The following is a 25,976-nucleotide window of genomic DNA, read 5'->3' as shown; positions in this document are numbered from 1 at the left end:
AAAAAAAAAAAAACGCTGTGCCATGCCTTGTGTCTGTCATGCTGCATCCCTCAGGCTACACCTCAAGTCTCTGCCTGTCACTTTCTCAGTGTTACATCTATGTGTGTGTGTCTGTGTGTGTGTGTGTGTGTGTATCAGCCAGCCTGCTGTAATAACAGAACAGTACTGCCAGCGCTGTAAAAAGTGTGCATAGAGACAAAGAGAGGAGGGGAGGCTCCCAGGCTGCTGGAGACTGACCTTACTTCCCGAGTCCTTGGGTCCACACTCCCCCTTATCGTACCACCATTTGTTTTTCAGTTTGTCTAAGACTCCTGCTTCACTCAGTTTCAATACGGCAAGGTTTACGGGCGTTCTTCAAATCACGGGGAAGGGTGGGGTGGGGAAAATAACATAAATAACATCATAGGACATGTTATTTTATGTTATTCAATCAGAAGAAGCCCAACAAGAGCAGCTCAGTACTCTTTACAAAAGTGACGAAGCCTGGAAGGGGCCCCACGTGTGCTACATGTCTCTTTGCTCGTGATAGGATAAATATCTGTTTTTCTTTTTTGTTTTATTTAACTGGGGAGGTATTTAGGGGAAAGGGGCAGAGCTAACAGACATATATGTGGAGCCCCGGCTGCATCGCTTTTCTGGAACGGGCGCATACTGCCGGGACCTTTTTTGGAACAAAAATGGAGGCCAGTACTGTTGAACCAAAACTATTGACTCAGAACATGTACCTTATGCTCCCCCAGTGCACGAAAACACCCAATAGGGGCCTTCTTTCACTAAATACAGCAGTTTTACCACTTTAATCAACCGCTTCGTGAGCAGTACAGTAAATATTCCTGCTTCAACAGTACTCGCTTCTCCGCTCCAGATTCAAAGCTGCAGCATCTGAACCATCTGCGTGACAGATCGACCCGGCAGATGCTCCTGTTGCCGACAAAAAAGAACACATTTCTCTTTTTTTACCCGCATCAAGGTCACATGGGCATAGCGACATAGCGGCTAACCTTCTCGCCACCGCCTCCGCTGCCACACTCTCCTTTGTCGTACCACCACTTGTTTTTCAATTTGTCCAACAGGCCTTGCTCATTGAGTTTTAACACTGCCAGGTTAACTGCACTTCTTGAAAACGATAAAACATATTTGGTGAGAGGGGGGTGAGTATGCTGTCCAATTTCAGGAGGGAAGGAAGAGAGAGGGGGGAGGGAGGGAGAGAGGGGAAGGGAGGAGCAGCAGTAAGAAAAAAAAAAAAAAGGGAACAAGGGGTGGAAAAGTGCGTTAATCCCATTCGAGAACCCGAACGCACGCCGAACACAAATCTCTCTCTGTCAGTGCAGCGACTTCAGTGAAGTAATGCCGTCTCGGTTCTAAACAAACCAACTGGAGACATTACAGGTTAGAATAATTTAAGAAGCAAGAGTTGATAAAAGCCGACATTTCAGCCGCCAAAATTCACATCAAGTGGTTAAAAGAACCTTGCTTTTAGTATTTACTTCTGTGTGAAATTAGACAGTTTGTTTAAAAAAAAATGAATGTGAATTTTGAGCAGTTATTCTGACACTGCTTTGGTTTTAACCCTCTGAACCTCTTGAGTAGTTTCTCATATTTTACTCACTGTGGGCTTCTTTTTCTCTGCAAGATAAAGTCCTGCTCCTCTGTGGAAACAGCACAACCATGACTAGAAGAAGAGAAAACTCAGAAATGTCTTCTGTGTATGGCACAGTTATATTGCTGCAAATCATAAAAAAAAAAGAAGAAGCTAGAATTCTCTGATCAGTTATTTTCACTTTAAAAAAGAAAAAGAAAGAAAAGAAAAAAGCTGGACTCAACATGAAATTTTCCAGGCGCTTTCAGTTCATACTGAAAAAAAAAGGTAATTCACACCACTATCATTTTCCCATTTACATTTTTAACTTCTTTCCATAGCTGTCACTACAGTTTAACTGAAAAGTCCATGAATTTCTTGTGACATGACGACTGCTTGCAGCTGAGTCACTAACGGCCTCATGGTTGCATCAATGAGCGCAGAATATTTTGTGTTTTCTTGTTGGTGTGGTATATTTTTTACTAATTTTTAAATTAGATATGTAAAATAAAATGACTGATTAAATACCACAATTTTACGTGTAGATTTTCCTATTTTTCTTGACAGAACCACGTCACATATGTAGGAAAGTTAAAAAAAAAAAAAAAGGAAATCCAAACATTTTTTCAGTTTTAATGGTTCTGGCTTTGATAAATTTTGTAGTTTTGGCTCTTTTTAAAAGCTGAAGCGCTTTTCAAACCCGCCAACTGGTTTTGTGTTTCAGATAGTCAAACTGAATGTGTTTTGTCAGACTGCAAAGCTCAAATGAGGGAAGGAGAGTTTAGCAAACAGTTAGCTGAGCAATTTGTCAGCAGTGGTGTCCAACCTGGGAGTGAGGATGCCACTGTAAGAGAAATCAAAAGGTGTTGCAAGGTTATTAATATGAAAAAATAATTTTGACTTGGCGCTTGACAAAATGTCTGAAAAGTCCAGATCGAGATAGTTCAATAAATACTGAAAAATTCTCCCTCGTGGTCTCCAGAGGATCATTCTTTAAGGCTTTAGTGATCACCAATGTTCATGTGTAGCGCTACCACTTGGCCAAAAGTTCCGTTTTTCGAATTAGTTTAAAATATTCTTAAACTCTGCAAAGGTTTGCCTCAAAAATCTCAAGTTAATATACTGGAACAGGGAAACTTTAAAGTTTAATATTACATTTTGATTAAAATATACATATTTTTTTTATCCTTGTTATAAGGATAAAAAAATATGTATATTTAATTGAGTATTGACACAACACTGTCCAGCTTGAAACATGAAATTTTGGCACCAAATGTTGGCAATCAGCAGCGTCAGTCCCTTAATCTCAGCATCGTCCAGCTCTGTGAGAAGCAGGCACCTCCACATAATTTGGACCCGTTTTACACATGTGAGCCAATTCAAAGCTCGCCGGATTTCTGAGCATTAGGCTCTTCTGGAAAATCATGATTGACTTGCACAAAAATGTCCAAGAAAAGCTTTTTCAAAATAAGTGTGCGTCATAATTTCATGGGCTCTTTTGAAGGCTGCTGCAGCGATGTCTGATGATAGCGCAGCGAGAGAGAGAGATTTGCTTCAGCGAGCGTTTTGATCACTTTAATTTATTTGTATCATTTATGAAAAATAAAGAGGAAAATAAAAGATAAAACAGTCAGAAATGGGAATGGATCAGAAACACAAAGCACACAAGCTAATACTTCAGTTTAAGCTGATGATTGCAGATTGATCGCGGAGCCGTGTGAAATAACAGCCCTAACCGACGGCGCTGCCAACTCTTGAAGTTTGCTGGTGTGTTTTCTCGCTGATATCTGGACAAGTGACTGACAGAAGACGATAATCCCCAAAAACAACAAGATGGAGGCCTGGAAGCAAAGGAGGACTAATGTGATCTGTCAGGGACTCTTCCTGGTCAAAGCAGTGGCTGAAAACTGGCACCAGCCTGGCTGCGAAACAAAACCAGTAGCTGCTCTGCTCTATTTCAGTTTCAGAGGAATTTACAGAAAAACAACAACTAATTTATTTATTGGCTGTGAGGAGTTGGAACAAATTACTTTGTTGGTACCTGTTCACAAAGAATAGAGAAAAAAAACACTCCTGCTTGGCTGTTGTCTTCAAGGCGTCTCTCTAATTACATTTGATCAATGCTCTAAAATGATCCATTTATTCAGCAGAGCCTTAATAGAAAAGCGCTCTCATTGGTATTTCTTAAAAACATGTGTGTATCGTGCAGGAATAAATTAAAGTGCAGGCGATTGCAAAGCTGCACACACAAACACCTGCCTTCAGTATATTTATCCGTTCCCCTCAGTGAGACCTTGCTGGCGGCTTTGATCGATGAGCGTGCGGATTGAAAGTGCAACTCCCCACAGTAATGACACTGTATTCTGTGGCAGGTCTGTAAATTCCACTATGGTCGGGAGGCAGTGACAGAGTCTGGCAGAGTCACCCAGGGCCGAGCATTCAAACGGTTCCACGAAACACCATTTCAGTCGAGAAACAAAGAGCCAGTCAACCGCGAAGGAAAGCTGAAGTAGCATTAGCTAGATCTCTAATTATATTCTGTGTATAAAATGCAGGTTTATCAGCTAAATAAGACATTTTCAGATGAGTCAGGTTTACTAACGGCATGCCATTCCAACATCTCTTGGCCCCCCAAACAGCATGCACAACATTTACCTGGTGTGGAGCGCTGTAAAGGAGAAAGAACATGAAATATAGCAACAACCCCTGCAGCGTCACAACGAAGCCCCCACGTTCATGCAACAAACACGGATGTCAAAAAAGCTGCTACTTCTGCCCTGAAACAAACAGAAATAAAACCGAAAAATGCCCCACCCACCCACACCAAGCAGAAAGTGGAGACGGATAGAAATAGAAAAGGCGGCACACCAGGGAAGGTGGAATACCATAACAACACGTAGAACATATTGTTACACTATTCCACCCACCTTAACTGTGAACCCTTGGGTGTGGCTACTCCATAGCCTTTGGAGTCCAAGTTGCCTCCGACTTTCATTGTGTCGCAGGGCTTTCGCTGCTCAGTGTACTCATTCATTGTGGACTCCAGCAGGAAGGCGTATTTCCCTTTGGACTTGCGGACTCTCGCCACCCCCTCGGCGGTGGTCTTGGTGAAGACGGTGGGCTCGGCAGACTTCATGTAGCCCCACATCTTCTCGTAGACGGCGATCTTGGACCGCTGTGGGGTTTTTGAGGAGGGAAGGGTTGGAGGTTCAGAGGTAGACGTGGTGTGAGAGAAACATATTTCACATACGAAACAGAGAAAACATGAAGCATCAAACGTTGGCACTGTGTTGACGACATTTAACTACAATCTGCACAATAACTTACCGTGTCTAGTGGAACAGCTACAAAAACTACATGTTGGGTTCTTCATTTCAACACAATGGAGGTGAATGGGCAGAGAAACGTTTAATAAAAACAGCGGGATGTCTTTTCTCTTTTGCAGTTCAGCTGAATGGACTCAAAGTAATACTCCACTTAAAATCTTTTGTGCCTTTAACAGTCTGACTCAAAAACCCACCACTTGCACACTTGAAAGGGAGCTGCTGAAAGTTGGTTCTACACAGATAAATGCACAAAAGGAGGTAAGTTTGAATTACTCACGGCAGTATAATTTCTCAGTGTATATTCATATGAATGGAAAATTAAACAGAGATCCAGAAAAAGCAACATTTTGGACTGTATTCCTGTGAACCTGTGAGCCTTTGCTAAGTGTGCAGGTGCAGGTTGTGTATAGTTCTGCAGGAATGGTTTGAAGGATTTTTAGTCAAAATGTTCAAGTCTGCAGGGAGAATTCTGCACAGCAGGGCAAAAACAATTGGAATGTTATCACAATAGCATTTAAGTGCAATATCTGTGCATGTTTTTACAAATGTAAAATTTGTCTTTAGAAATAAAAACACTGTGCCGCTACAGAGGTGATGTACGGGAACATCAACACATCGTCATATTTATGCTTGTTTCAAAAATTACCATTTGGATGAAAATCAAGTCCTCCATCCCAATATCTGTTGAAATAATTGATGTTTTCTGCATATTGTTTCAGCCCAACTGCAGACCTGAAACTTGACTTGAACCCAACTGTACCAACTGTACATCTTTAAATCAAGCTGAATTTAAGATCAAACCTGAAGCTATATCTTTGCTGTACTAAGATGTAATAGCGTGCGCATTATGCATGATCCCAGAAGATAGAAACGCTTCCACAGCACTACATATACGCATGCAGACTGAAAGGCTACTACAAAACATGTTTTTTGCAATTAGGAATATCCCCAAACTTGCACCCTCAGAAAGAGGAAGAAGAAAAAAAACCCAAAACATTTTAAAATAACTAAACTTATTGAAGATTAAACTTTCATGCAGTCAAGCAAGTTCAGAAAAGTCAGGCTTTCTTTGCATTAACTGGCTCAACAAAACCTAAAACCCTAATCAGAGATAACGAGTAACATGAGAGTGGCTATCAGCGTTCTTTATTAACCAGGTTTTCTTCAGCAGGCTCTGAGTTTTCTTGTCTCAAAGGGCATTTGACATGTCATTTGACTCTTCTGTCTGCACAAAACAGACCAATCATGTGCTGCCGACTTCAGTTGAAAGGTTGCTGTAATGGAGAGCTATGAGGGATATTAAAAATTTAAAGCAGCATAAAGTGCTGTTACTGCGAATGGAGGAATTCTGGTAGAAAACTGTGAGTTAATATATTTATTTGACCACTCAGAGAGCTCTGAATGCAGCCACTTATTTCTAACATGACAGCTGCTCATTAGAGCTCTTTAACTTTTAAACTCATGCAAATTCATTTAAACATGAAGCTCAACAAGTGCATTTAGGTCTGACACTGACCCATAATGAAAGATCTGTTGAAAGCACTTAAGTTTTGGCCAAATTACTGTGATAAATTGAATATTCTCTGCAATAAATACCAATAACTAATCAGTTTCCTAATCTGTGTTCTATTAGCTGCAGTACCAGCAAATCAGGACCAAACTAAGGGCATATTTATGCATTTTCTGCATCACCAGCTGAATGCATACAGTTTGTGATACTGTGTATATAACGTATAATCTCAGTGAGAGAAAAAAATGTGCTTCTTACAGCAAAATTAGATCCCAAACTCTGACCAGAGCCTCCTCCACAGTTGGTTAGCTATGCAACACCAGTTACTATGGGATTCTAGGAGGTTAAAAAAAACTCTGACTTTAGGCTCAACATATGTCAATTAGCCATTAATCTAATTTTGCAGTACAGTCCTCAGGCAGATTAACTCCAGCAAGGGAAGATCTGAGTGGAATATATCTTCATCTGCTGCATATATTCAAGAGATGTTCAATGTAACATCGTCATTATGTGCAACGCAGACCTTGAACAACATCTGCTCCTGGAAATTACATTTATATGCTATAAAAGTGCAGCATGAATTAGGTTTTTATCCACAAAGGAAGGCATTTAATGAATGCTTTTCCAAATTGCAAGAATTAAAGTGATTTTTTTTCCCCGAAATGGAAGCACATTCAGGACTCAGGAGGCAAACCTCAGCCTCTGCTGATGAAGTTAAACACCAGCATTACATTTCCTCCAACATCTATTCAGTCGTACAAAAACAGAATTTCTAGGATACAAGGTCGTCTGCTAAGCTTCTGTAAGTTCCTTCAGATATTAAGAACCTTTTCTCTGGTGTGCTGAAGATGTCGAAGACTCTCCTACCTGTCTGAGACTTCAACCATCAACACTAACTCACCCTGAAGAACTCTTTGGTGGAGCCGGAGTCCAAGGTGCCGTAGGCGATGTCGGTCTGCTTGGCCAGGTCCTCGGCGCTCTCTATGGGGGAAACCATCCTCTCCACTGTGAGGAAGGCAGCCAGGTTGGCCGTGTAGGACGAGATGATGATGAGGGTGAAGAACCACCACACTCCTCCGACGATTCGCCCCGATAAAGATCTTCGAGACAGGGTAGGGAGGAAGAATAGTGCAGGGTGCAGTTTGGAAGGATTAGAAAGCAGAGGGGGATGGAGGGGATCAAAATAAGAGGGGAAAAAAAAAGATAATCGGAGTGTTGTAGGAGGTCAAATTAGGATAAAGAAGAGAGGAGAGTGAGATAAAAAGACATAGAATAGAATCAGTCTGTGGTGGAAGATGCAGTGAATTAAAATGATTGAGTAAAGCATGAAAGGCCTCCAAAGATGCTGCTAAACCACAAGGTGGAGCTCTGACAACACTCAAATCTGCCCGAGCTCTATTTTCTCCTCATTAGTGCACACTGCCTCATAAAAACCCCCACATGCTTGTGTTGACCAACTTTGATAAAGGCTACCACCGTCCCTGCTTCCCTCATCCTCCTCTGTTTTTTTTTTTTTTTGTTTACCGGTAGGATGAAAAGAGCTGCAGGTCCCCCAGCCGACGACTAGCGGTGACGGCGGCACTGTTCTTTTCTTGTTTTCTCGCTCGGGGGAGACAGATAGCTGGCTGCTCAGGAGCAGCGGAAGGTCGTGAGGAGAATCTTAAACCATAAATGCTGCATTGAGGAGAACAAACAAGATCTCCCCTTGGTGCAAATCAAACAGCGGAGGATACAAAACCCTCAGGCCTCCGTGTCAGATGCAGAGAGGGAGGAGAGGGAAGGATGGGCATCTGCAACAGTCAGTGTTTTCTTTGGCTTCTGTTTCTCTGTGCCTTATTGCAATCTGGTCACAATGCACACAGGACACAGTTTACACAAAGCATCCTTTAGACACATCATCCCCCCCTCCCCCCCAGAGCTCTGATTGCTAAAGAACAGTGTGTTTTAACAAATCACAGCCAACACAGTGCGAGGCAGCGCCGTCAACCTAAACCACAGAATCACTGAGGAAACCTCCATTTTCTCGCTCCGTGCCGATGAAAGTGCCTGTAGCGGCTTCCAATAGAGGAGTGCTGCAGCAGAGCATGTCTCCTTCACCCACACAGGAAACTTTGCCCATGAAATAGACTTATTGATGTATTAGCTCTGGATTTGAATACAAATTACTTCCCCTCTCCCCCCTCCTCACCCTCATTCGCTCTGTTTCCCCTTCTCCTTGAGAGCTGTGGCTTTAGAGCACAGAGAATTTAGCTGTAAAACAAAGAGGTGGAGGGCGTGCACGGCATCTTCTCCCTCTCCTCTCGAGCCTCCTTTATTTTTGCCACAATCCTTTCATTTGTCTCCATCCTTTCTCCTCTTTTTTCCACAGAATCAGCAGTGGACTGTGCAATAATGGGACCAGAAGAGGAGAGTCTCGGGGAGTCTCTCATCCCATCCCTCTAACTCCCTGAGCTGTGTGTTTGCTGGCTGATACCACTGACTTTGATCCACACTGACACACTGCTGTGTCTTGATGGGCTTGCAGTAAACAGAAGGAATTGGGGGGAGGGAGCTCAAAGCTGGGAGTTTTTGTAAATTGTAATTTTCAGGCCACGTCAGCACTCCCGGTGTGTTCTTTTCTTTTTTTTCTCTCTCTCTCTTTCATCCTTGAAGTCACCATGGATTCCACATATTGTACGATATCATAATCCCTGCCAGGGAGCCGGGCGTAATATCAGCTGATTACGGTCGACATGGCAACCAGAAAAACAACAATGGACTTCCCCGCAGGAATCGTATTTTAAAGGCTTGGTTTGTTCAAAATTACACCCAAATTACAATCATAGGATGACGCATTTCACTTCATCAAACTGTTCGCCATGCTCATATTACACACTTTTGTTGTTGTTGTTGTTGTTTTTAAATGTGTACCATTTATCAGAGCCAGAAACGATAAAAATAGAAAGAATCATCAGATTTTTTAGCTGTGATGTGGTGTTCTATTGAAAAACTCAACCAAATCTAAACTTAAAATGGTCATACTTAACTTCTTCAGGCCTGGGGTCCACATGTGTGACATTCACATTTTAGGTTATATTACCACAGTACAGTAATTATTTTTGATTTAAAAAAAAAATAAATAAATAAAATAAAATAAAAAATAAATAATAAAAAGGAATAAATAAATATTATTGGTATTTTTTTTAATTAAAAATATCTTTTTCAATTTTTTAAAGATATATTTTTATTTTCTTTATATTTTTTTATTCTCTTTGCTATTTGATCAGATTGAATAGCAAAGAGAAATAAAAAAATGCATATCAAACAAGAGCTCGCGTCTTAAGAGGTTAATGAAAGTCACTTTATTCTACATGTCTCTCCTAAAATAAAGTTTGCTCCCACTAGAGTCTGTAAAAAGAAAAACCTCAAGCAAAAACAAACAAACTAAACATTTGGAAAAATGATCTAAATCTAAGCTAAATTCCAGATGTTTTTAATCAAAATCGATTCATTACGTATGTCTCATTTAAAAATATATTAAACATAAATCAGTCCTAAACTAATCAACAGTTGTGACAAAAATTCAGGGACTCCTCAACTGAGCTGCAGGCAGTGTTTCCACAGAGCAGAGAGGAGACAAGTGTAGAAACTAATCAAATTAATAGTAGTGAAATATTTACAGTATGTAGAGAAGGATTTATTACATCATAACTTTGTCATACTGCACAAAGACATCTTTGAGTTCTCTCTGCTTCTAGTCACAGTTGTGCTGTCTACATAGAGGTGCAGGACTTTTTATATTGCAGTGAAAAATAAATCCATGTTGTGTAAATATGGGTTCCAGAATGTTAAGGAGAAAAGTTTGTGAGGTCAGAACATGTTCAGAGTCAATATTATGCTTTTAGCTCTTAGTTTTAGGCAAACTGTTGAATTATTTACATTGTAGTGACACATGCACCTATCCAAGTGTGGCTGTTACAATATTTTTGTGCGATATAAAACTGTGGTCTGAAAAGAAAAAAAAAAAGTTTCATCGCTGTTAGATGTTGTGAAAAATGTTGGCGAGAACTTGACTGTAATGATGTATGAGCTCCGTTCTCCCATGTGTGGAGGAAAGTAGAAAACCAGACGGGGGGAAAGTATTAGGAGAAATAAAGTGGAAACAAAACAGAAATTGGCTCCAGTGCTGCAGCAACGGGAAGCTTCGCAGCAGTCCAGTAGCCTTGGGGTGTAAAAAATACTTCATAGAGTAAAAACAGAATAATTTTAGCAATTACACAGCAATTAGTCAGGACTTCTAAGTGAAATTAATTAGTATTTATTAAACGGGACAGGGCAGATGTAATGTTGCTGGTGTGGTCTGCATGTTGGAACTCCTCTGTTTATGCAATCAATCTTGATTCATTTCTTATTCATTTCTTTCTCAAAATGCAATAACCTTTTTCCATTTACCAAAAACACATACTGGGTGTTGTTCAGTCCCACCAGCCTTTACGTCAATGAATGAATTCCCAAATATGATAAAGAAAACAGGCCGGTGCAATCAATTTTTGTGCAGCTGCGGAGTCACAAAAAGGGTCACTTGTGTTTAAATATTTCACATAACCTACACATCTTAGCTTCAAAGAGCTGCTGGAAGCAACAGCATATAGAATATACAGCGTAAATACTACACATTGTCACACTGTGTGGAATGATTCTAAATTTCTCAGTTTGAGGCCGCAAAATGCTGCGTTTAAAGGGAAAACTAAGATCGAGGCATTTAAATGAAAATCCAAAGATAATAAGCGACATGAAAGCAAAGCGAATCTCGTATCAGGATTAAATATAATACGGTTTGCGTTAGTATCACTGACCAGTCAGCAAAACCATCCGACACACTGTGATGATGTGAGGCAGGAAGCTTTAAAGCACTCGCTGCTCACATTGGCCCACTTCCCTCTTTTATTTCCTCTGATGTGAGAAAAAAAAAAGAAAAGAGGAAAATAAAAAGCTGCTGTCAGAGATGATTTGGTGCAGAGTGTTTGCGGAGGTTCTCCACAGGATTTGTTGGAATATTTGTGAGAGGAGGAAACCGGGTGCAGAAGAAGAGAATATGAAAGAAAAGGAGGAGATAGAGGGAAAGATTGGGGAGCAGCTCTGACCTTGAGTGGAGCCTAAATAAATGAGGAGGTGCTGCTCTGCTCCCAGGGTGAATCCTGGGGCGAGATCGGGCTGTTTGACTTATTTATTGCAGGCAAACTGTCACTCCAGATCTCTACCTCTGCTTCCACGTTCTGTCCGCAGCTCCAGCCCTGATAGAACCCTTAAAGTGCAACACTAAACCTGCTGCACTGTAAAATGTGAAAAGCTGATCTGGTTGCACTCAAAAAAAGGTAAGTAAATATAAGCATTAGTCTTAACTGTAGTTTACTTCATATCTACTTGTAAAGTTTACTTAAAATATAGCTGTATTTACTTAATTTTGAGAACTTTAAAATAGCAAGTATAATGAACTTTCCAAGTGTTATAATAATTATGATAGATCAGATTTGTGTAGCGCTTTAGACACTCAGTCGCTTCACACTGTCACTTATTCATTCACTCACATTCATTCAGCTGCCATTGTAGCCACAGCTGACAGAGGCGTTGCTGCCATTCTGCCCTCCGACCACCACCTCAAACAATCCATTCATACGTATTCACACCATGAAATGTGGGCATAGTGTATTGCCCAAGGACACAACGACCATGACACAGGTTACAGGGCGGAATCGAACCACCAACCCGTAAAGTTTCTGGAAACTTCTCCTGCACTTCTCTACTGCACATGTGCACTGCTGAGCTCTGTGTTCAGTCCAGGAACAGAACGTTTCAAGTCCAGTCCAGTATGCTTAGTTTTATAACTCTATAACTAAATTACATCAGCGCTTGTTACGTTAAGGCAGGAAAGGATTATTTTACTGCAAAAACTTCTAAAAATGAAACTTTGATTCACAGGGAAGAGTTTTTCGAAGCTTAATCAACAACCGGAGAGGGACTTCAAAAAGATTTTTGCACAGATTTGAGTGTACGGATGCTTTTTTTTTCTTTTTCTTTTCATTAAAATGAAAGCCAAGCAGAAAATAGGGGATTATGCCCTTTGAGCCACTGAGAAGCTTTTAATGTTAACAATCTGTGCATGAAGTGTTGAGTTAAAAAAAAAAAAGTCATCATCATCATAATAATAAAAAAACTAAACAGTAAACACGCAGCAAGTGGAGATAATTAGCAGATTAAAAAAAACAGGATTTCAGTAACAGAGAAGAATATCAGAAAGAGCAATGGAGCAAATTAAAAAGGTAGCAGATCAGAAAACAGGGAAACGTCTCACTAACATTCCTAAAATATATTTAAAACAAAAACCCCAGAAAACAAGGCTTAAAGCTACACCGCTGATAAAAAAAAAGGCTGTATTTCAAATAAGCAAATCATTCTGTAGTTAAGAGTTGACTATTTTAGAATAACAAAACATATTTAAACTCTTTATAATCCTTATTACTGATGTTTATCTGCTCGCTTAAATCATAATACAGGCTGCTGAAGAAGCCTTTCAGGTGGCGATACGCGTTCTTTTATGTTCTGAGGAGTCACCACATTAACTCCTCAGCAGATCAGATGGGTAGGATTTTTCTAAACACCTGTCATCGGCTGCTCGACAATTCCTGTCAGCCTTGAAAGAATCTTCTATGCTCGTATCGTAAGTGGATCTGTCATTTTGCATTCACCTTTTCAACACATTCAAGCGAGGGCTGAATGTGATTAAAGAAACTTTGTGCAACAAAAACAGCAGCCAGGATGTTAAATAAGGTGTGCTTTACTTAATTAACGTGACTGTAATTTAAGTCCATCTTTTCTTACATATTTGTTTTGTTTTTAACTGTTCAATTTTAAACTCTAAGAAGTAATTCAAAGGACCCGTTCCTAATACTTAATTAAAAGCATGGCTGCAAGAAAAACATTCAGTGATTAAAATAGACCTTTTGAGTTGCAAAAACCATTTCAATGGCTTGAATTGACATAATAATATTGCTAATTGTGTCAACTCAATATATGTGTGTAATTTAAACTCAAATTTCTGCATTAGTTGATTGAAATGTAAATTTTAAGATGAGGTAACCTAATTAAATTGGCTTGACTTCAAGTCCCCTCAGAGTAACTTAATTTTTTATATTTGCCAACTTAAAAACTTTTGGTCATTGTTATGATAATTAAAGACATGAAACTTATTAAGTGGTAATTAAAATTGTCTGATTCCACAAACTCAATATAGTTTGTTGGTTGAACTTAATTTCATTAGAAGTTGCCTCAACTCAGAAAGATTGATGGGAGCTTTTGCATTTAATTTGTTTTTGTTGAGCCCAAACATTATATTTTTAAAGTGTAAACCCGACAAATGCCCCCTTAAGAGGAGAACAGGTATCATTTTCTCTAAAAATACAAATTTTGGGGGGGATATTATTATATATACAAAAAATATGATTAAAAATAAAGCTCACAAACATTATATAATACTGTATTTAATGGTCAGATGTTTTTATTTTATTGTTAGTTTATTGAACATTTTTATTCTACCTCTTAAGGCTTCTAAAATCCCTCAAACTAAGACAATTTCAGAGAAAACTTCTCTCCATAGTTGAACATTCAGAGAATCAAGGAGTCAAAAGCCAAAAAAAGGTCAAACCACTGCTCAGAAAATGTTCTTATGATTCTCCAAACAGATGTTTAAAAGGCTAGTGGAGATGTTTGAATTTTAAAATGCTACCTAATTATGGCACGCTGCAACAATATCAAAGCAAGGAACACTAAATTGGTGCTTGACTTTGAAGTCCAACACTGTGCGTAGACGCAACGAGGGCCTCCAGCGCAGCCCATAATTTGCTCAAATAGTGCAACAAATCAAGCGAGTGCAAAGAAGGACGAGTGCTACTGACATGAGCAATAAGCGATGCAGCATGACAGCTGGATAACAAAAGCTAATTGGCATTGAATTAATAGAATAATGGGAATCTTGCAGATAGCCCACTTGAACGTCATTCCCCCTCCCCACACCTTTCAAACGCTGCTTTTGTTGGCCTAAATTCCCGACTCAAATTAAAAGTTACGCCTCATCTGTAGCCATCAGGAAATTTTCCATCAGTATGCGCGCAATCTGAGCTAATCAGGACTAATCAAGCCAATCACAGCGCTCTCATTTGCTCGCCTGAGATGTGGCAGCCATGACTCAGCAGAAGAGACAAAGATAATCCATCCGGAGACGGAGGCGACCGCAAACACCTGGAACAGCCATGACTAGACAGCTGCCAGGACATTTTTATTGACATCTTGTGGCTGGTGATGAGACGCAGTGCAGCTCTCTGAAGGAAACACCAGAATAACTCCAGTTCTATTCACGGGGGATTTGTAGTCAATTAAAAAGACTATCGTGTCACCATTTCATTTAAGCTCCCTTCTTCTCCTGTTTCCACGGAGACATTACCATTGGAGACCGGGATATTAATCACTGAATTAATTATTATGGGCTGCCTTGAGGGAGCAGAAGGGGGTATTAACCCTTATTAAGAGAGAGATAGGAGGAGGAGGAGGAGGAGGAGGAGGAGGAAGACGCTCTGTGCTATTTCAACCTCTGCTTTTCCTGTCAGCTGTGTCATGAAATGAGTAAAAACTGTTGGCATGACGAGTGACGAATCACACGGAAAAATATAGAAACACTAAATCAACCTCATTTGGTGGAAGGTGAAGCAGGAATTAAGAGGCTGGAAGTGCACATATGACACTGGCTGTGTTTCCATGATGTATTTTTAGGCACCTGCTGATTTTAAAAAAGTTGTTTGAAAAAAGCAAATTTTAAAAAACAAACGAAAAAACCTTCCTCAATTTCACAATCACAATCTTTAGATTCACTTGAGGTGAGACGGACTTGGCCCTGAAGGAACCAGGAGCTAAAATGGAACAGAAATGTACAGACACATCTTTTTTTTTTTTGCTGGAGTGGAAAAAAAATTTGAAAATTCACTTTCAGCTGGACTTGCCAAATAGCAGCTAATCTGACTTTTTCTTGTAGACCTTCAAAGTTAAATTATAAACCTGCACATGTGCATAAAATGGTTTCATGAATGGAGTTTGTTTAAAACTTTCCTGAATATATGTATTACGATGCAGTTGTTATATGTATTTCTGAGACTGTTCCTTGTGTTTTTAGACATTTTTCTATTTTGTGTTATATGGAGATTCTAAATATGCAAGTTATGTTTTGCACAATGTATTTTTTCTATACTGTATATTTTGCATATTGCATAATAGAAATACTTTCATTCCTTTGCTTTTCCTCAGTCTTCAGTACGTTTTAGTGTTTCTGTGAATACCAGTCATGCTGGAAACGTTTTATGTTCAGAGTCAGATGTTGGTTCTTGACTGATGTTGGTTGCTGCTGTGACAAAGTAATTTCCTGCAAGGGATCAATAAACTGTCTATCTAAGTGAAGAGCAACAACAGGTCTTACACAGCGATTAATGTGGACGCCCTCCCGAACAGGTGACATTCAACGGGTTCAGATTTTACAACAAGCTCATGCAGAAACTAGCAGAAAGATGCCAATGAAAATGTTCTTGTATGAAGGCTGATATCTCTCCCCTGCACTAGTTGCGCTACTTTAAACGGACCTCTGGGATGTCTGATTAAAACTGACACCGTCTGACCTCCAGTCAACCATCAGAGATGCGACCAAAACTAACCTCACCAAAACTTGATCCTGAAAGCCTCCCCAAACTGTTTCAAGCGACAAACACTGGAGATTATGTGCACAGCTCATGGACTCGTTATGTAATCTGTCTGCAGCGGATGAAGATGTAGACTCCCGGAAAACTTTGAGACACCGTGCTTGCATGCAGACTGAGTTTCCACCGTCCGGCCGCCCCAGATTCAACCCCTTCACCTCTGAACTTGTCACTTCCTCCTCTAATCTCTCCCCGTGCGGAGCGATTTGCATGTTGTCCTGTCAGGCTAAACGGGAGCAGAAGCAACCCTGGGCTCTGGGGGCTCTGGGGGCTCTGCGCTGATGGATTGGGGAGATGCCCGTGGGATTAGCAGTGACAGGTGGAAAGCACAGCCAGAGACAGAGAGGGTTGAAATGTAGACTTTTTTTTTTTATTCTGATGCGCGACATTGTTGTGCAGCTCTAAAGTCCCTATCTGCAGAACACAGGCGGAGATGGGGTGGTTATGGCGGCGACGGTCTGCACACATGTGAACAAAGCGAGTGTACTCCCTAAATGAGTGCGCTTAATCACAGTCTCAGGCCCACTACAGCCTCCTCTATAGGTTGCTTACGTGAAACTGGGCTATAATGTACCTCGGGATCCTCCATCTTGTGTGTTTCTGCTCCGGTGTGGGGAGAGGCTGAAAGATACAGGCTGGATTTGGTCCTCCTTTCATCTCCTAAAATCTTACCAACTCTATTACAGCACAACATCCATAAGGGCTTAAAAACAGATAAAAAGAAGTATTATACGAAAGACTTAAAATAACTATAGGAGGCAGCAGCAGCAGCAGCTTAAAATAACCCAAACAAATCATCTGGTGGAACTTTAAGCTTGACAAAGCCATTCAAACTGCGAAGAAAGGCCTTACAGGAGATGAGAAACCACTGAGAATTACAGGCTTTACCAGTCTATAGGCTTCGCCATGTCAACAGAGAGGATGCCAGGGTGGGATGACAGACAGGAGGCCTGATCTTTGATCGGTAAACAAAGATTCCCTCCAGCCCTTTTAAGTCACAACAGCAAACTGTCACAAGCCCCGATTCTCCACTGTTCCAAAGTACGCCACATGTACCGGACACCACACTGGCAGCACAAAGCCCCCAGGAGTGCCGGGTTTGGGTCTCGTAGTTTGGACAAAGAGAAGAGAAGCAATGAAAAGACACACAGGTTTCAGACGGCTGCTCCAACGAGAACTGATGTAACTGGAGCTCAAATACGCAGACGGTGAGAGCAAAAATAAAGGCACCACCGGCCAAAGCTGACAGACACCGAGACAACCTAATTCCCTTACAAGCAGACAACACAGCGTACGCAAGTCAGACAGTGAAGAACAATATGGCTGGAGAAAACAGAGAGAGAGAGTGAGAGAGAGAAAATCAATACTAGACAACCTCTCTCTGTCTCACAATCACACCGTGTACAAACACAACAGGTGTGATATCGGAGTACAGGTGCAGCACACACACACAATGAGCAGCAACAGATAAGACACACAGGAGCTACAAAACACACAACACACATATCAATACTTAATAATTACTCTAGATTATGTTTAAACTACAGTCTTCATGCATTAATGTCCAGTAACTTACTTCATTGACTTCATTAATCTACACTAATTATGTTTCATGAGTGGAAGATGAAAACCTCACAATGTTCATCTTTAGGAAGCAAAATAAATAGTTTGCATTTAAAGGAATAGTTCAGCATTTTGGGAACTCTATTATCAACCTGATGCCTATTAGCATAGCATAGCTTAGCATTAAGAGTGGAAACCAAGGCAGACATTTAGGCGCTATAATTAACAAATAGCTTGTTTTGTTTTGTTTTTTTAGCTGTGTATTATGTTAAGACTAAAACTCATCAACCACTTTTAAAATTATATTTTTGGATATAATACAATTTTTACATGGATGTCAACTTACAAGGAATGCCTGTAAATTAGACAAATTCTACCCTATAAATTGCTTACAGATGTGTGTGTAAAACCTTACGGATTATTAAAAAACATCTACATATGTGTGGTTAGAGTTCAGTTAGGTTGCGTTGTGCTGCAAAGTTGCAAAGCATAACTTTCTCCCTGGTCACGATTGTTGCAGCAAACATCATCATCTGTGACCAATTCTTCTTGTCATTTATAGTCTTCCTGACATAGTTACATACCCAACAGAGCGTCATAGAGGTATAAGTAGGCATTCATCTGAACTCTGGACAGATCCAGATAAGCTGTTTCTCCCTGCTCAACAGTGAGTAGATACACACTTAATGCACACATTAGATTTACATTAAATGTCTCATGCCCGTCTCAGGAAAAAAGCAAATACAAATATTTCCCTAAAGGCTGAACTGTTTCCTCAAATTATAAACATAAAACTGCAAGATTCAACATCTTGAGTCAAATTTTACATCTAAAAAATTATGAGGTTTTCACATCATACCAGTTATATGTGGATATAAAGTAATTAAGTCTCCATATGAATATATAAAGTAAAAACATCTCTGTGTAAATATATCAAGTAAATAAAGCAATATATGTATTCTTAGAAAAGAATCCCACAACCACGACTCCTTACTTGCAAATTATTGTCTTTTGCAAACATGCAGACACTTAAAAATCAGCTGAGTTCGACTGTTTCTTAGTGTCGCTGATGTTAAACGAGATTAAACACATCAGGACCGAACAACCGGCTAATGTGTTGTTGTTCTTCTTCTACACCGTCGCAGACGTTTGCTCGTCTCAGCAGGGCATCGGGACTCGTTCTGCTTCCATTTGTGTCAATCAAGCACATTTGAAATAATGATGACGGCCTTAACTGGATTGACAGGCGAGGGATTTAAGGATACGACACTCAAACGGAGTCGTCTGTATGGTCGTCCACATGATCCCAACTTATGTGGTGGCATATTGTGATTATAATTGGCCTAGGGGTCATGCAAAGTGTCTACAGGCTGAGGGGGAAGGATGTTAACAAAGTGGGAAAATGCTCATTAAAAAAGCTGAAACAGTGTGTTGAAGGTGCGTCTTACCTGGGGGAGATGTCACAGCCCTGCTGCATGAAGGCGCCCAGGGAGAACCAGAGGGAGTTGAAGATGCCAAACTCATTGGGGGGCTGGTCGCTTGGCGGACCGTCGGTGCCCTCTTCGGGCTCCTCGGTGTGCCATTCGTACGGGCTGAAGCGGCTGACCAGGAAGAGCACCACGCTCACGCCGATATAGGCAAACACGATGCACATCCAGATCTCGTAGGCCAACGGGTCCAGGAAGGAGAACACGCCCGGCTTAGATTTTTGGGGCTTCTTGATCATGATGGAAATGCCCAACGACATGAAGGGCTTGGAGAAATCAATCACCTCCTCCCGGACCAACGTGATAGTCAAAGGGGCCACAGCGATTTCCGCTTTCTGTGGGATTATTCAGAGGAGTTTGATTATTAGCCGCTCTGAAAGCATCTCCAAAATCTCAACTGATGACAGATAAACAAATGCAAAATGATGGATCATCCCTCTGAGCTGAACCGTGCGACAATCAAACACCACTTAGTCACAGATACAACATCCCAAAGGCCAACAGTCAGCCGGCAACCAGGCAACAAAACAACAACAATTACCCAATTTCTTCCTCGGCTCGTGTCATTGTCATTCACAACATTGCTCACATCCTGAATTCCTCCCTTGACTGAACAAATCTCAGAACGATCGAGTTACCGACGGCAGTCGAACACATCTCGGAGTTAAGACAGAGGGAGAAATAAAAAGAAAATTGAAAAAGAAATTCTGATGCTCTAATGCTCCGAGGCTTAGCAGAAACTCCGGGAGAATCAGCAGGGAGGATAAAATAATGTGTCAGGGAAATATGCTTACAGCACAGGACGGCAAAAAAAGGGATACGGCCACCTCTAAAGGCCTGCAGCTGTGGAAAAAAAGTGCACAAAATCCACAAACCAGATTACAGTTGGTGACTTAGCAAACACTCGTGACCTTGTCTGCCTGACTCAAGAGCAAAAGGGCTTAATATCAGCAAGAATTTAAAGTTTCATTACGACCATCTGACACTTGAGGAGGTGGGAAAAGGAGGAAACAGGGACAAGAAAATGAAAGAGATTTAAGTTCTTTCATCCTCAGCAAAATGCACTAAGATGACAGCCTCGGGGCGTTTAGTGTTGCGCTAAAATACGCGGCAGGTTAAAAAGAGGCAGGGCTTTTTGTGGTGGGTCTTTTCAGGGAGAGCTGAGAAATGAATGAGCAAAGTCTTAGACTGGGGGAAAGTGCTGACAGCTTCTATGTCCTGAGATGTTCCCCTGAACGCTTGAAAAAGCTTCCTCCCTGGCCCCGATCACACAACAGAACCCGCCACTTGCATCTTTACTCTAAATCTCAGCCCTTTGCACTTAACTCGTTTGGAAATGTGTGAAATCTAATTCATCCCTGGTTTATTTGACAAAGAAAATTCACATTACTTCCACATTTAAAGCAAACAGGAGACTCTGAGAGGCAGATAAGTGGAAAATGTACAAAAAAAAGAACACTTCTGGCTCCAAATAGTTCAAAATTGTGCTCTAACAACTGCACTTGGACAAAAAGCACAGTTTCCACACTTAAGTTTTCCTGCTAAGGGACTTTTTATTAAACCATCGCCGCCCAGCATGTCTTCCAGCCACGATGTGCTTGTTAGAGGGATGAAACAGCAGAGAGCAGAGCTGCACTCTTTGTTCCTGCACTTTTGACCAACCTGGTTAGTCTTTACACCAAAAGTGCAGCGTACTGCTTGATCAGTGCTGACACTTCGCCGAGCTGCGACTCTGCTCGCACTCGCTGCAGTCGACTTCACAGTGAGTCACTGCGGCGCCGAACACAGAAATGCCACGTCGTGAAAATGCCACCTAACTCATCGCGCACACGAAAAGGAAAAAAAAAAAAAAAGTATGAGCTTTGTGTGTATGTTTTAAACAAAATGCTGCTGCTGCTCATGTAAAGATGAAAAGGATCATTACTTCACAGCATAAACTATCTTCTGACCATTTTTAAAGCGAATTGCATAAAGGTTGGATTGTAATGTTCTCAGAGATACACAGCAGAATAAGAGACATTCATTGATTTGGGAAAGTATTTAATTAAACCACAGTTGAGGCAAAATCCAGTTTTAATTTAACATTGGTAAGAAAAATCTCCATTTTTAATTGTTTTCTTAAATGTTTTCAGTGCTTTAGGACCCCTAAATCGCTTCAGTTTATTTTTGGAAACGCTTCTAGACCTGGACGATAAAACAATAAATAAGAAGAAAACAGTTTAATAGCATATTTACCATTTTCACTTAAATGCATTAGATACAAATCACGTTAAATATAGGTGATAAAACCAAGCAGACAAAATGCAAAAGATACAGAAAAAGCAAAGGACTGACATAGAAAATTATATAAAAAACAAAATAAAATATTTCACAACAACAGTAAAACCAAGTCATGCGAATGCTAAATGATAAAATAAGTTTTTCAGTTGTATTTTAAAAGAAGACTTGAAGTTCCTGCCAGAGGATCTCAACTAGATCAGGCTCAGAAGATGTTAAAACAATCAAAAATGTAAGATGGTGCTTGTGCAATGCTTTAAAAACAAGCAATAAAATCCTAAATCGATTCCAAAATTAGGTGGTGACCAGTAAAATTCAGCAATGACTGGAACAAAGCGGCCGTTTTTACTGAAATCACTGAAAAGCTTAGCAGCAGCAGCAGTGTTTTGTATTAATTGATGCCTGTGAATGAATGAAGTGTGTTACAGTGATTAAGTCTGAAGGTGGTAAATGTGTGAAAGAAACAAGATGTGAATGCAGCCTCCACCTTTCTGTCCAGGAAAGGATGTTTTTGTCCTCAAAAACATTCAAATACAGAAGCACAAAACAAGCCCTAAAATCCCGCCATCATGCCAAATCCACATCCTTACATCGTTTTGATCCCACAGCAAGGTCAGCAGCAGAAAGACTCTTTGCTCCCGAACTAAATGTCGCTTCGGAGATTCTTTAACAAGCTCCCAACCTCCTTCTCTCACCCCTCCAAAAGTTCTGCTCTAATGCTTCACTAATTCCCCTCGTCCTGCAAGCATTAATATCACCAGAGAACATTTCAGATGGGTTTAATTACCGGCACAACAAACAACACACGAGAGCGGTGCTTCAGACACAGATCGAAAAATACCGTTTGTACAAGAAAACCTCCTGTGAAAGCAATATTCAGCATGTAACAAGACATTAGGAGTGTTTCATCTTTTTTAACTTACTGTAAACAGCAGTTTTATTCACCTTAACTGCACAGAGAACCAGCCTTTATGTAGAATTTACTCCATTTTGAAGCATATTTTTTGTTTTATAATAAAAAGTCTTGCTGTTTTTATTAATTGTTGATGCTAATGTCGACTGTTAATATCAACTCAGAATGGTGCTAAGTTTTCTTTCTAGTTTTGTTTTCTCTGCATCTTCTTGATGCAGCACTTTTTAAAAATATAATTATTTCATATATGCTTATTATAGCTGTGCCATGTTACACTTATCAGTCTTGTCTGTTTTCATTCCTTCCTTCACTTTCACCAGCTGTTTTAGTTTTTGCATTTTTTCAGTGAAGCTACTGTCAAAAAAACTCTTCCTGCAAAAATGTTTTACAATAAAAACTCCTTTAATGTGCTTTCTGGTGGCAGTTTGAATGAATAATGTAGATTTTAATGACAAGTTTCTGATCTGAAACCTATTTGTCCATCAGCTGTTACATACTTTGTAAATTTACAATGAATTTGGAGGAACGTGCAGTTTTGTCTGTAAATATGATCAAACATTTTTGTTTCAGACTACACTAATGTTGGTCAGTGTGGGCGCACACATCTGTATAGTGATCTCTATAGTTATGAGTGTAGACGGGCCAGAACAATAAAACTGGTTAATGCCTGACTGTCGGAAGAAAAGAACGACAAAAACATCACAGCATATGCGCTGTCTAATAGGAGAAAAACGTGTCCCAGACACAAAAGATAGCTCTAGTTGAAATGTATTGGTTTAAAATTTGTGCTGGGGCACTTCCGTTGTGTGAGTGGATAGGCAGCATTTTCTTGTTGCAGTGCGTTTCTGTTTGCAGAGTTTTCTTGTTGCAGTGCGTTTCTGTTTATGCAATGCATTCATGTATATGCAGCTCATTTGTGTATATGCACGTCGTTGGCACCATCGGCCACTATACAATTCTTTCACCTCACTGTATTGTGCTGGTTAAACATAATCTCATTAGAAGTTGTCATAACTCAAAAAGTTACTCAAAAAACTGTTACATTCATGATTTTGTGGAGCCTCAACATTATATTTTTAGACTGTAGAGGAACCAAAAAGTGTGAAAACCAGAGTTCTTACCCCGTACACCAGCTCCCCGACCATCCCATTCCAGATCTTCGTCTCCGGGTCCCGGGCGCCATACTTTCCGTCGGGGACGATGGAGATCTTGTACTTGATGCCGATGTGTTTGGCGATCTCCGAGGCCAGGTCCACGCAGTAACCCTCGTACTGGTCGTTGCCCTCGTACATCTCCCAGTTCTTCTTGAGCATCACGTAGGGACCCTCCTACACAAGGGACCATAACCAATGAACCAAACCGTCAGACAGGCAGACAGACGCACAGACATGAGGACTCGTGCAATGACTCGGTGACAACAGACAACAGAAGCTGTAGCTCGTTTATACAAACCATAGTTGAGATTAAAGGTGACCTGTTGAGCTTTTTTTTGGCCACTTGTGGCGCTATGGAGCGATGGTTTGGTGAGTGGGTCCCACTTTAGCATGCAGATGATAAAATACACAACCAGCTGATAGTTTAAAGCAATTCCACTGATGGCGGCAGAAAAAAAAAAAAAACCCATAGAAACACAACAAAGTAACCAAGGAAACTGCTAGCTAGCAAAAACAATGCAGGTCTCAAAATAGCAGAAACATCTGCTTTCCAAATATATCATGAGGTAGGAAATACTATCAACATACTCTTTAGGCCTGAGTGACACATTTGATTATTGGTTTATTAAGCGCTTCAGCTGAAAACAACCTTTGGTTCTTGAAGCAGGTTCTTCAGTTCTAACTGACAGATGAGGAGTTTCAGGTATTTTTTCTTATCCCTAAATCACATGACTCAAGGTTCATTAGCAGCTGACATTCACATAACCCGAGACAGTAATGGTGGTGAAACTGGAACCTCAGGGCTGCATTGTAAGTACCTGATAAGTGGTGCTGGCCAGACATAGACGATCCAGTTTAACATAGATGGCTTTGTTTAGGGAAGACTGAGAATCTGCAGACACTAAACTTTCCAGGTCACTGAGTCACTATGAAGCAAACCTGGTGGAAATATTACACTCTGTCATTTTATGCAGTCAAAATAGCTGAAACTGCAAAAAAAAACTTTGGATACTCCAGTTGTATGGAAGGATTAAATCTCAGGCCATGATCAAACTGGTGTCTTACTGCTCATATTAGAGTTATTTTGGACAAAAACTGTCCAGTTAGAGACAGACTTCAAGTTTTTCATGATGATAAATTATGCTTCCTTGCATCCTCACTCCTCCTCCACCATGACTGAGGCTCTGTTAGTTATGGAAATTCATTTCAAGGAGACACGGAGGCTTCAGAGGAGCTTAAAATGAAGAAAAACATGCAGATCCGAATGCATCAGTCTTTTGTCAAGTGGCGCGATGTATAAATGCTGCATCTTTATGGGTGTCGGTTTGATTGAACGGATGACACCACTGTGTAGAACCTCATAAACCAATGGACGGCTGACGCTACAGAATAAAAGATTTTTCATTTGCCAGGTTTGTGTTTCTTTCCACTACGAGGAGACAAATTGGCATAATGACAAGCAGCCAATGTCTACGCTTTTATTTTGAAATACTGAGGCACCTGCCAGCTAACTTCTGCAATATTTATACTTTGAAAGATCGATATTGTGTTGAACAGTGTATTTGTCTACAAGAAAACTTCCTTCAGTTGGGTTCATGAAAACATTTAATTTGTCACAAAACAATAAAAATACTAATTTAAAGCTGCACCACACAAGATTTTATTTAAACATACTCATTGCCATTGGTGTAGAGGTTTTAAATGAGTCATTAATTTGGAGTTCTGCACATTTTCCACCCCAACCAAGTACACGTGATCAGCGTTCTTCAGCTGTGAACGGTGAATACCTGCATTTGTGTGACATTTTAATCCAACATAACTTTACAACCTGCCTCTTTTTGACCCATTCACAAAACACTCAGCTGCCATTCAAAGGTGCTCGTCTGGCTATTGGCAGTAATTCGAGCGTCTGACTCAAGGACATTTCAACACGTGAACAGGAGGAGTTGCAGATCAAATCTCCGACACTGTGATCAGAGAACTCTGTTTCCTGAGGCTCGGACTGTGGACGGTATCACGATGATGGTTGATTTAAAGCAGCTCTTCGTGCTGTTGGAATTTGATTGATTACAGAATTTATTGATTACAGGGTTTCAAAACTATAGAAACTACTGAATTTCTGAAGGTTATTTCCCCAATTGAACAACATTTTTTTAAGATATGGAGAGTAAGAGCAAAATAAATAAAAATACAAATGTGACTTAGCTTAAAGATAGTATACAGAGGAGTAAGTTGTTGGATGATACATTCAGCACGGTGAAATATAATTCTAGAGTTGATGTGCACAGTTGTGTTAGAAAAACACCTCATTTGTCGAGGAATAATGGAAGAAATTCAACTTTATTTCTTTCTTTGTTTCCATCATTTACTGCACAAAAGTCAATTATCACTTCT

General features: G+C 40.3%; 1 protein-coding gene across 2 annotated transcripts in view; it reads right to left on the bottom strand.

The window, feature by feature from the left end:
- LOC103363285 (glutamate receptor 4) overlaps positions 1-25,976 on the bottom strand; it is a 174,177-nt gene that overhangs the window by 7,005 nt on the left and 141,196 nt on the right. The window contains exons 10-14 of one of the 2 annotated variants that reach the window (XM_008289968.1): positions 23,550-23,756; positions 19,200-19,573; positions 7,317-7,515; positions 4,507-4,754; positions 1,002-1,116 (exon numbers count right to left, since the gene is read on the bottom strand). In XM_008289968.1, coding sequence (XP_008288190.1) covers positions 1,002-1,116; positions 4,507-4,754; positions 7,317-7,515; positions 19,200-19,573; positions 23,550-23,756 — 1,143 coding nt within the window. Of the gene's footprint in view, positions 1-237; positions 353-1,001; positions 1,117-4,506; positions 4,755-7,316; positions 7,516-19,199; positions 19,574-23,549; positions 23,757-25,976 lie in introns of both variants that reach the window. The other variant, XM_008289969.1, reaches the window with a different exon arrangement.

Source organism: Stegastes partitus, unplaced genomic scaffold, assembly GCF_000690725.1.
Source record: "Stegastes partitus isolate 25-593 unplaced genomic scaffold, Stegastes_partitus-1.0.2 Scaffold649, whole genome shotgun sequence".
Lineage (NCBI taxonomy): Eukaryota > Metazoa > Chordata > Actinopteri > Pomacentridae > Stegastes > Stegastes partitus.
Note: the sequence above shows the minus strand (reverse complement) of the source record. Positions and strands in the feature narration are given on the sequence as shown.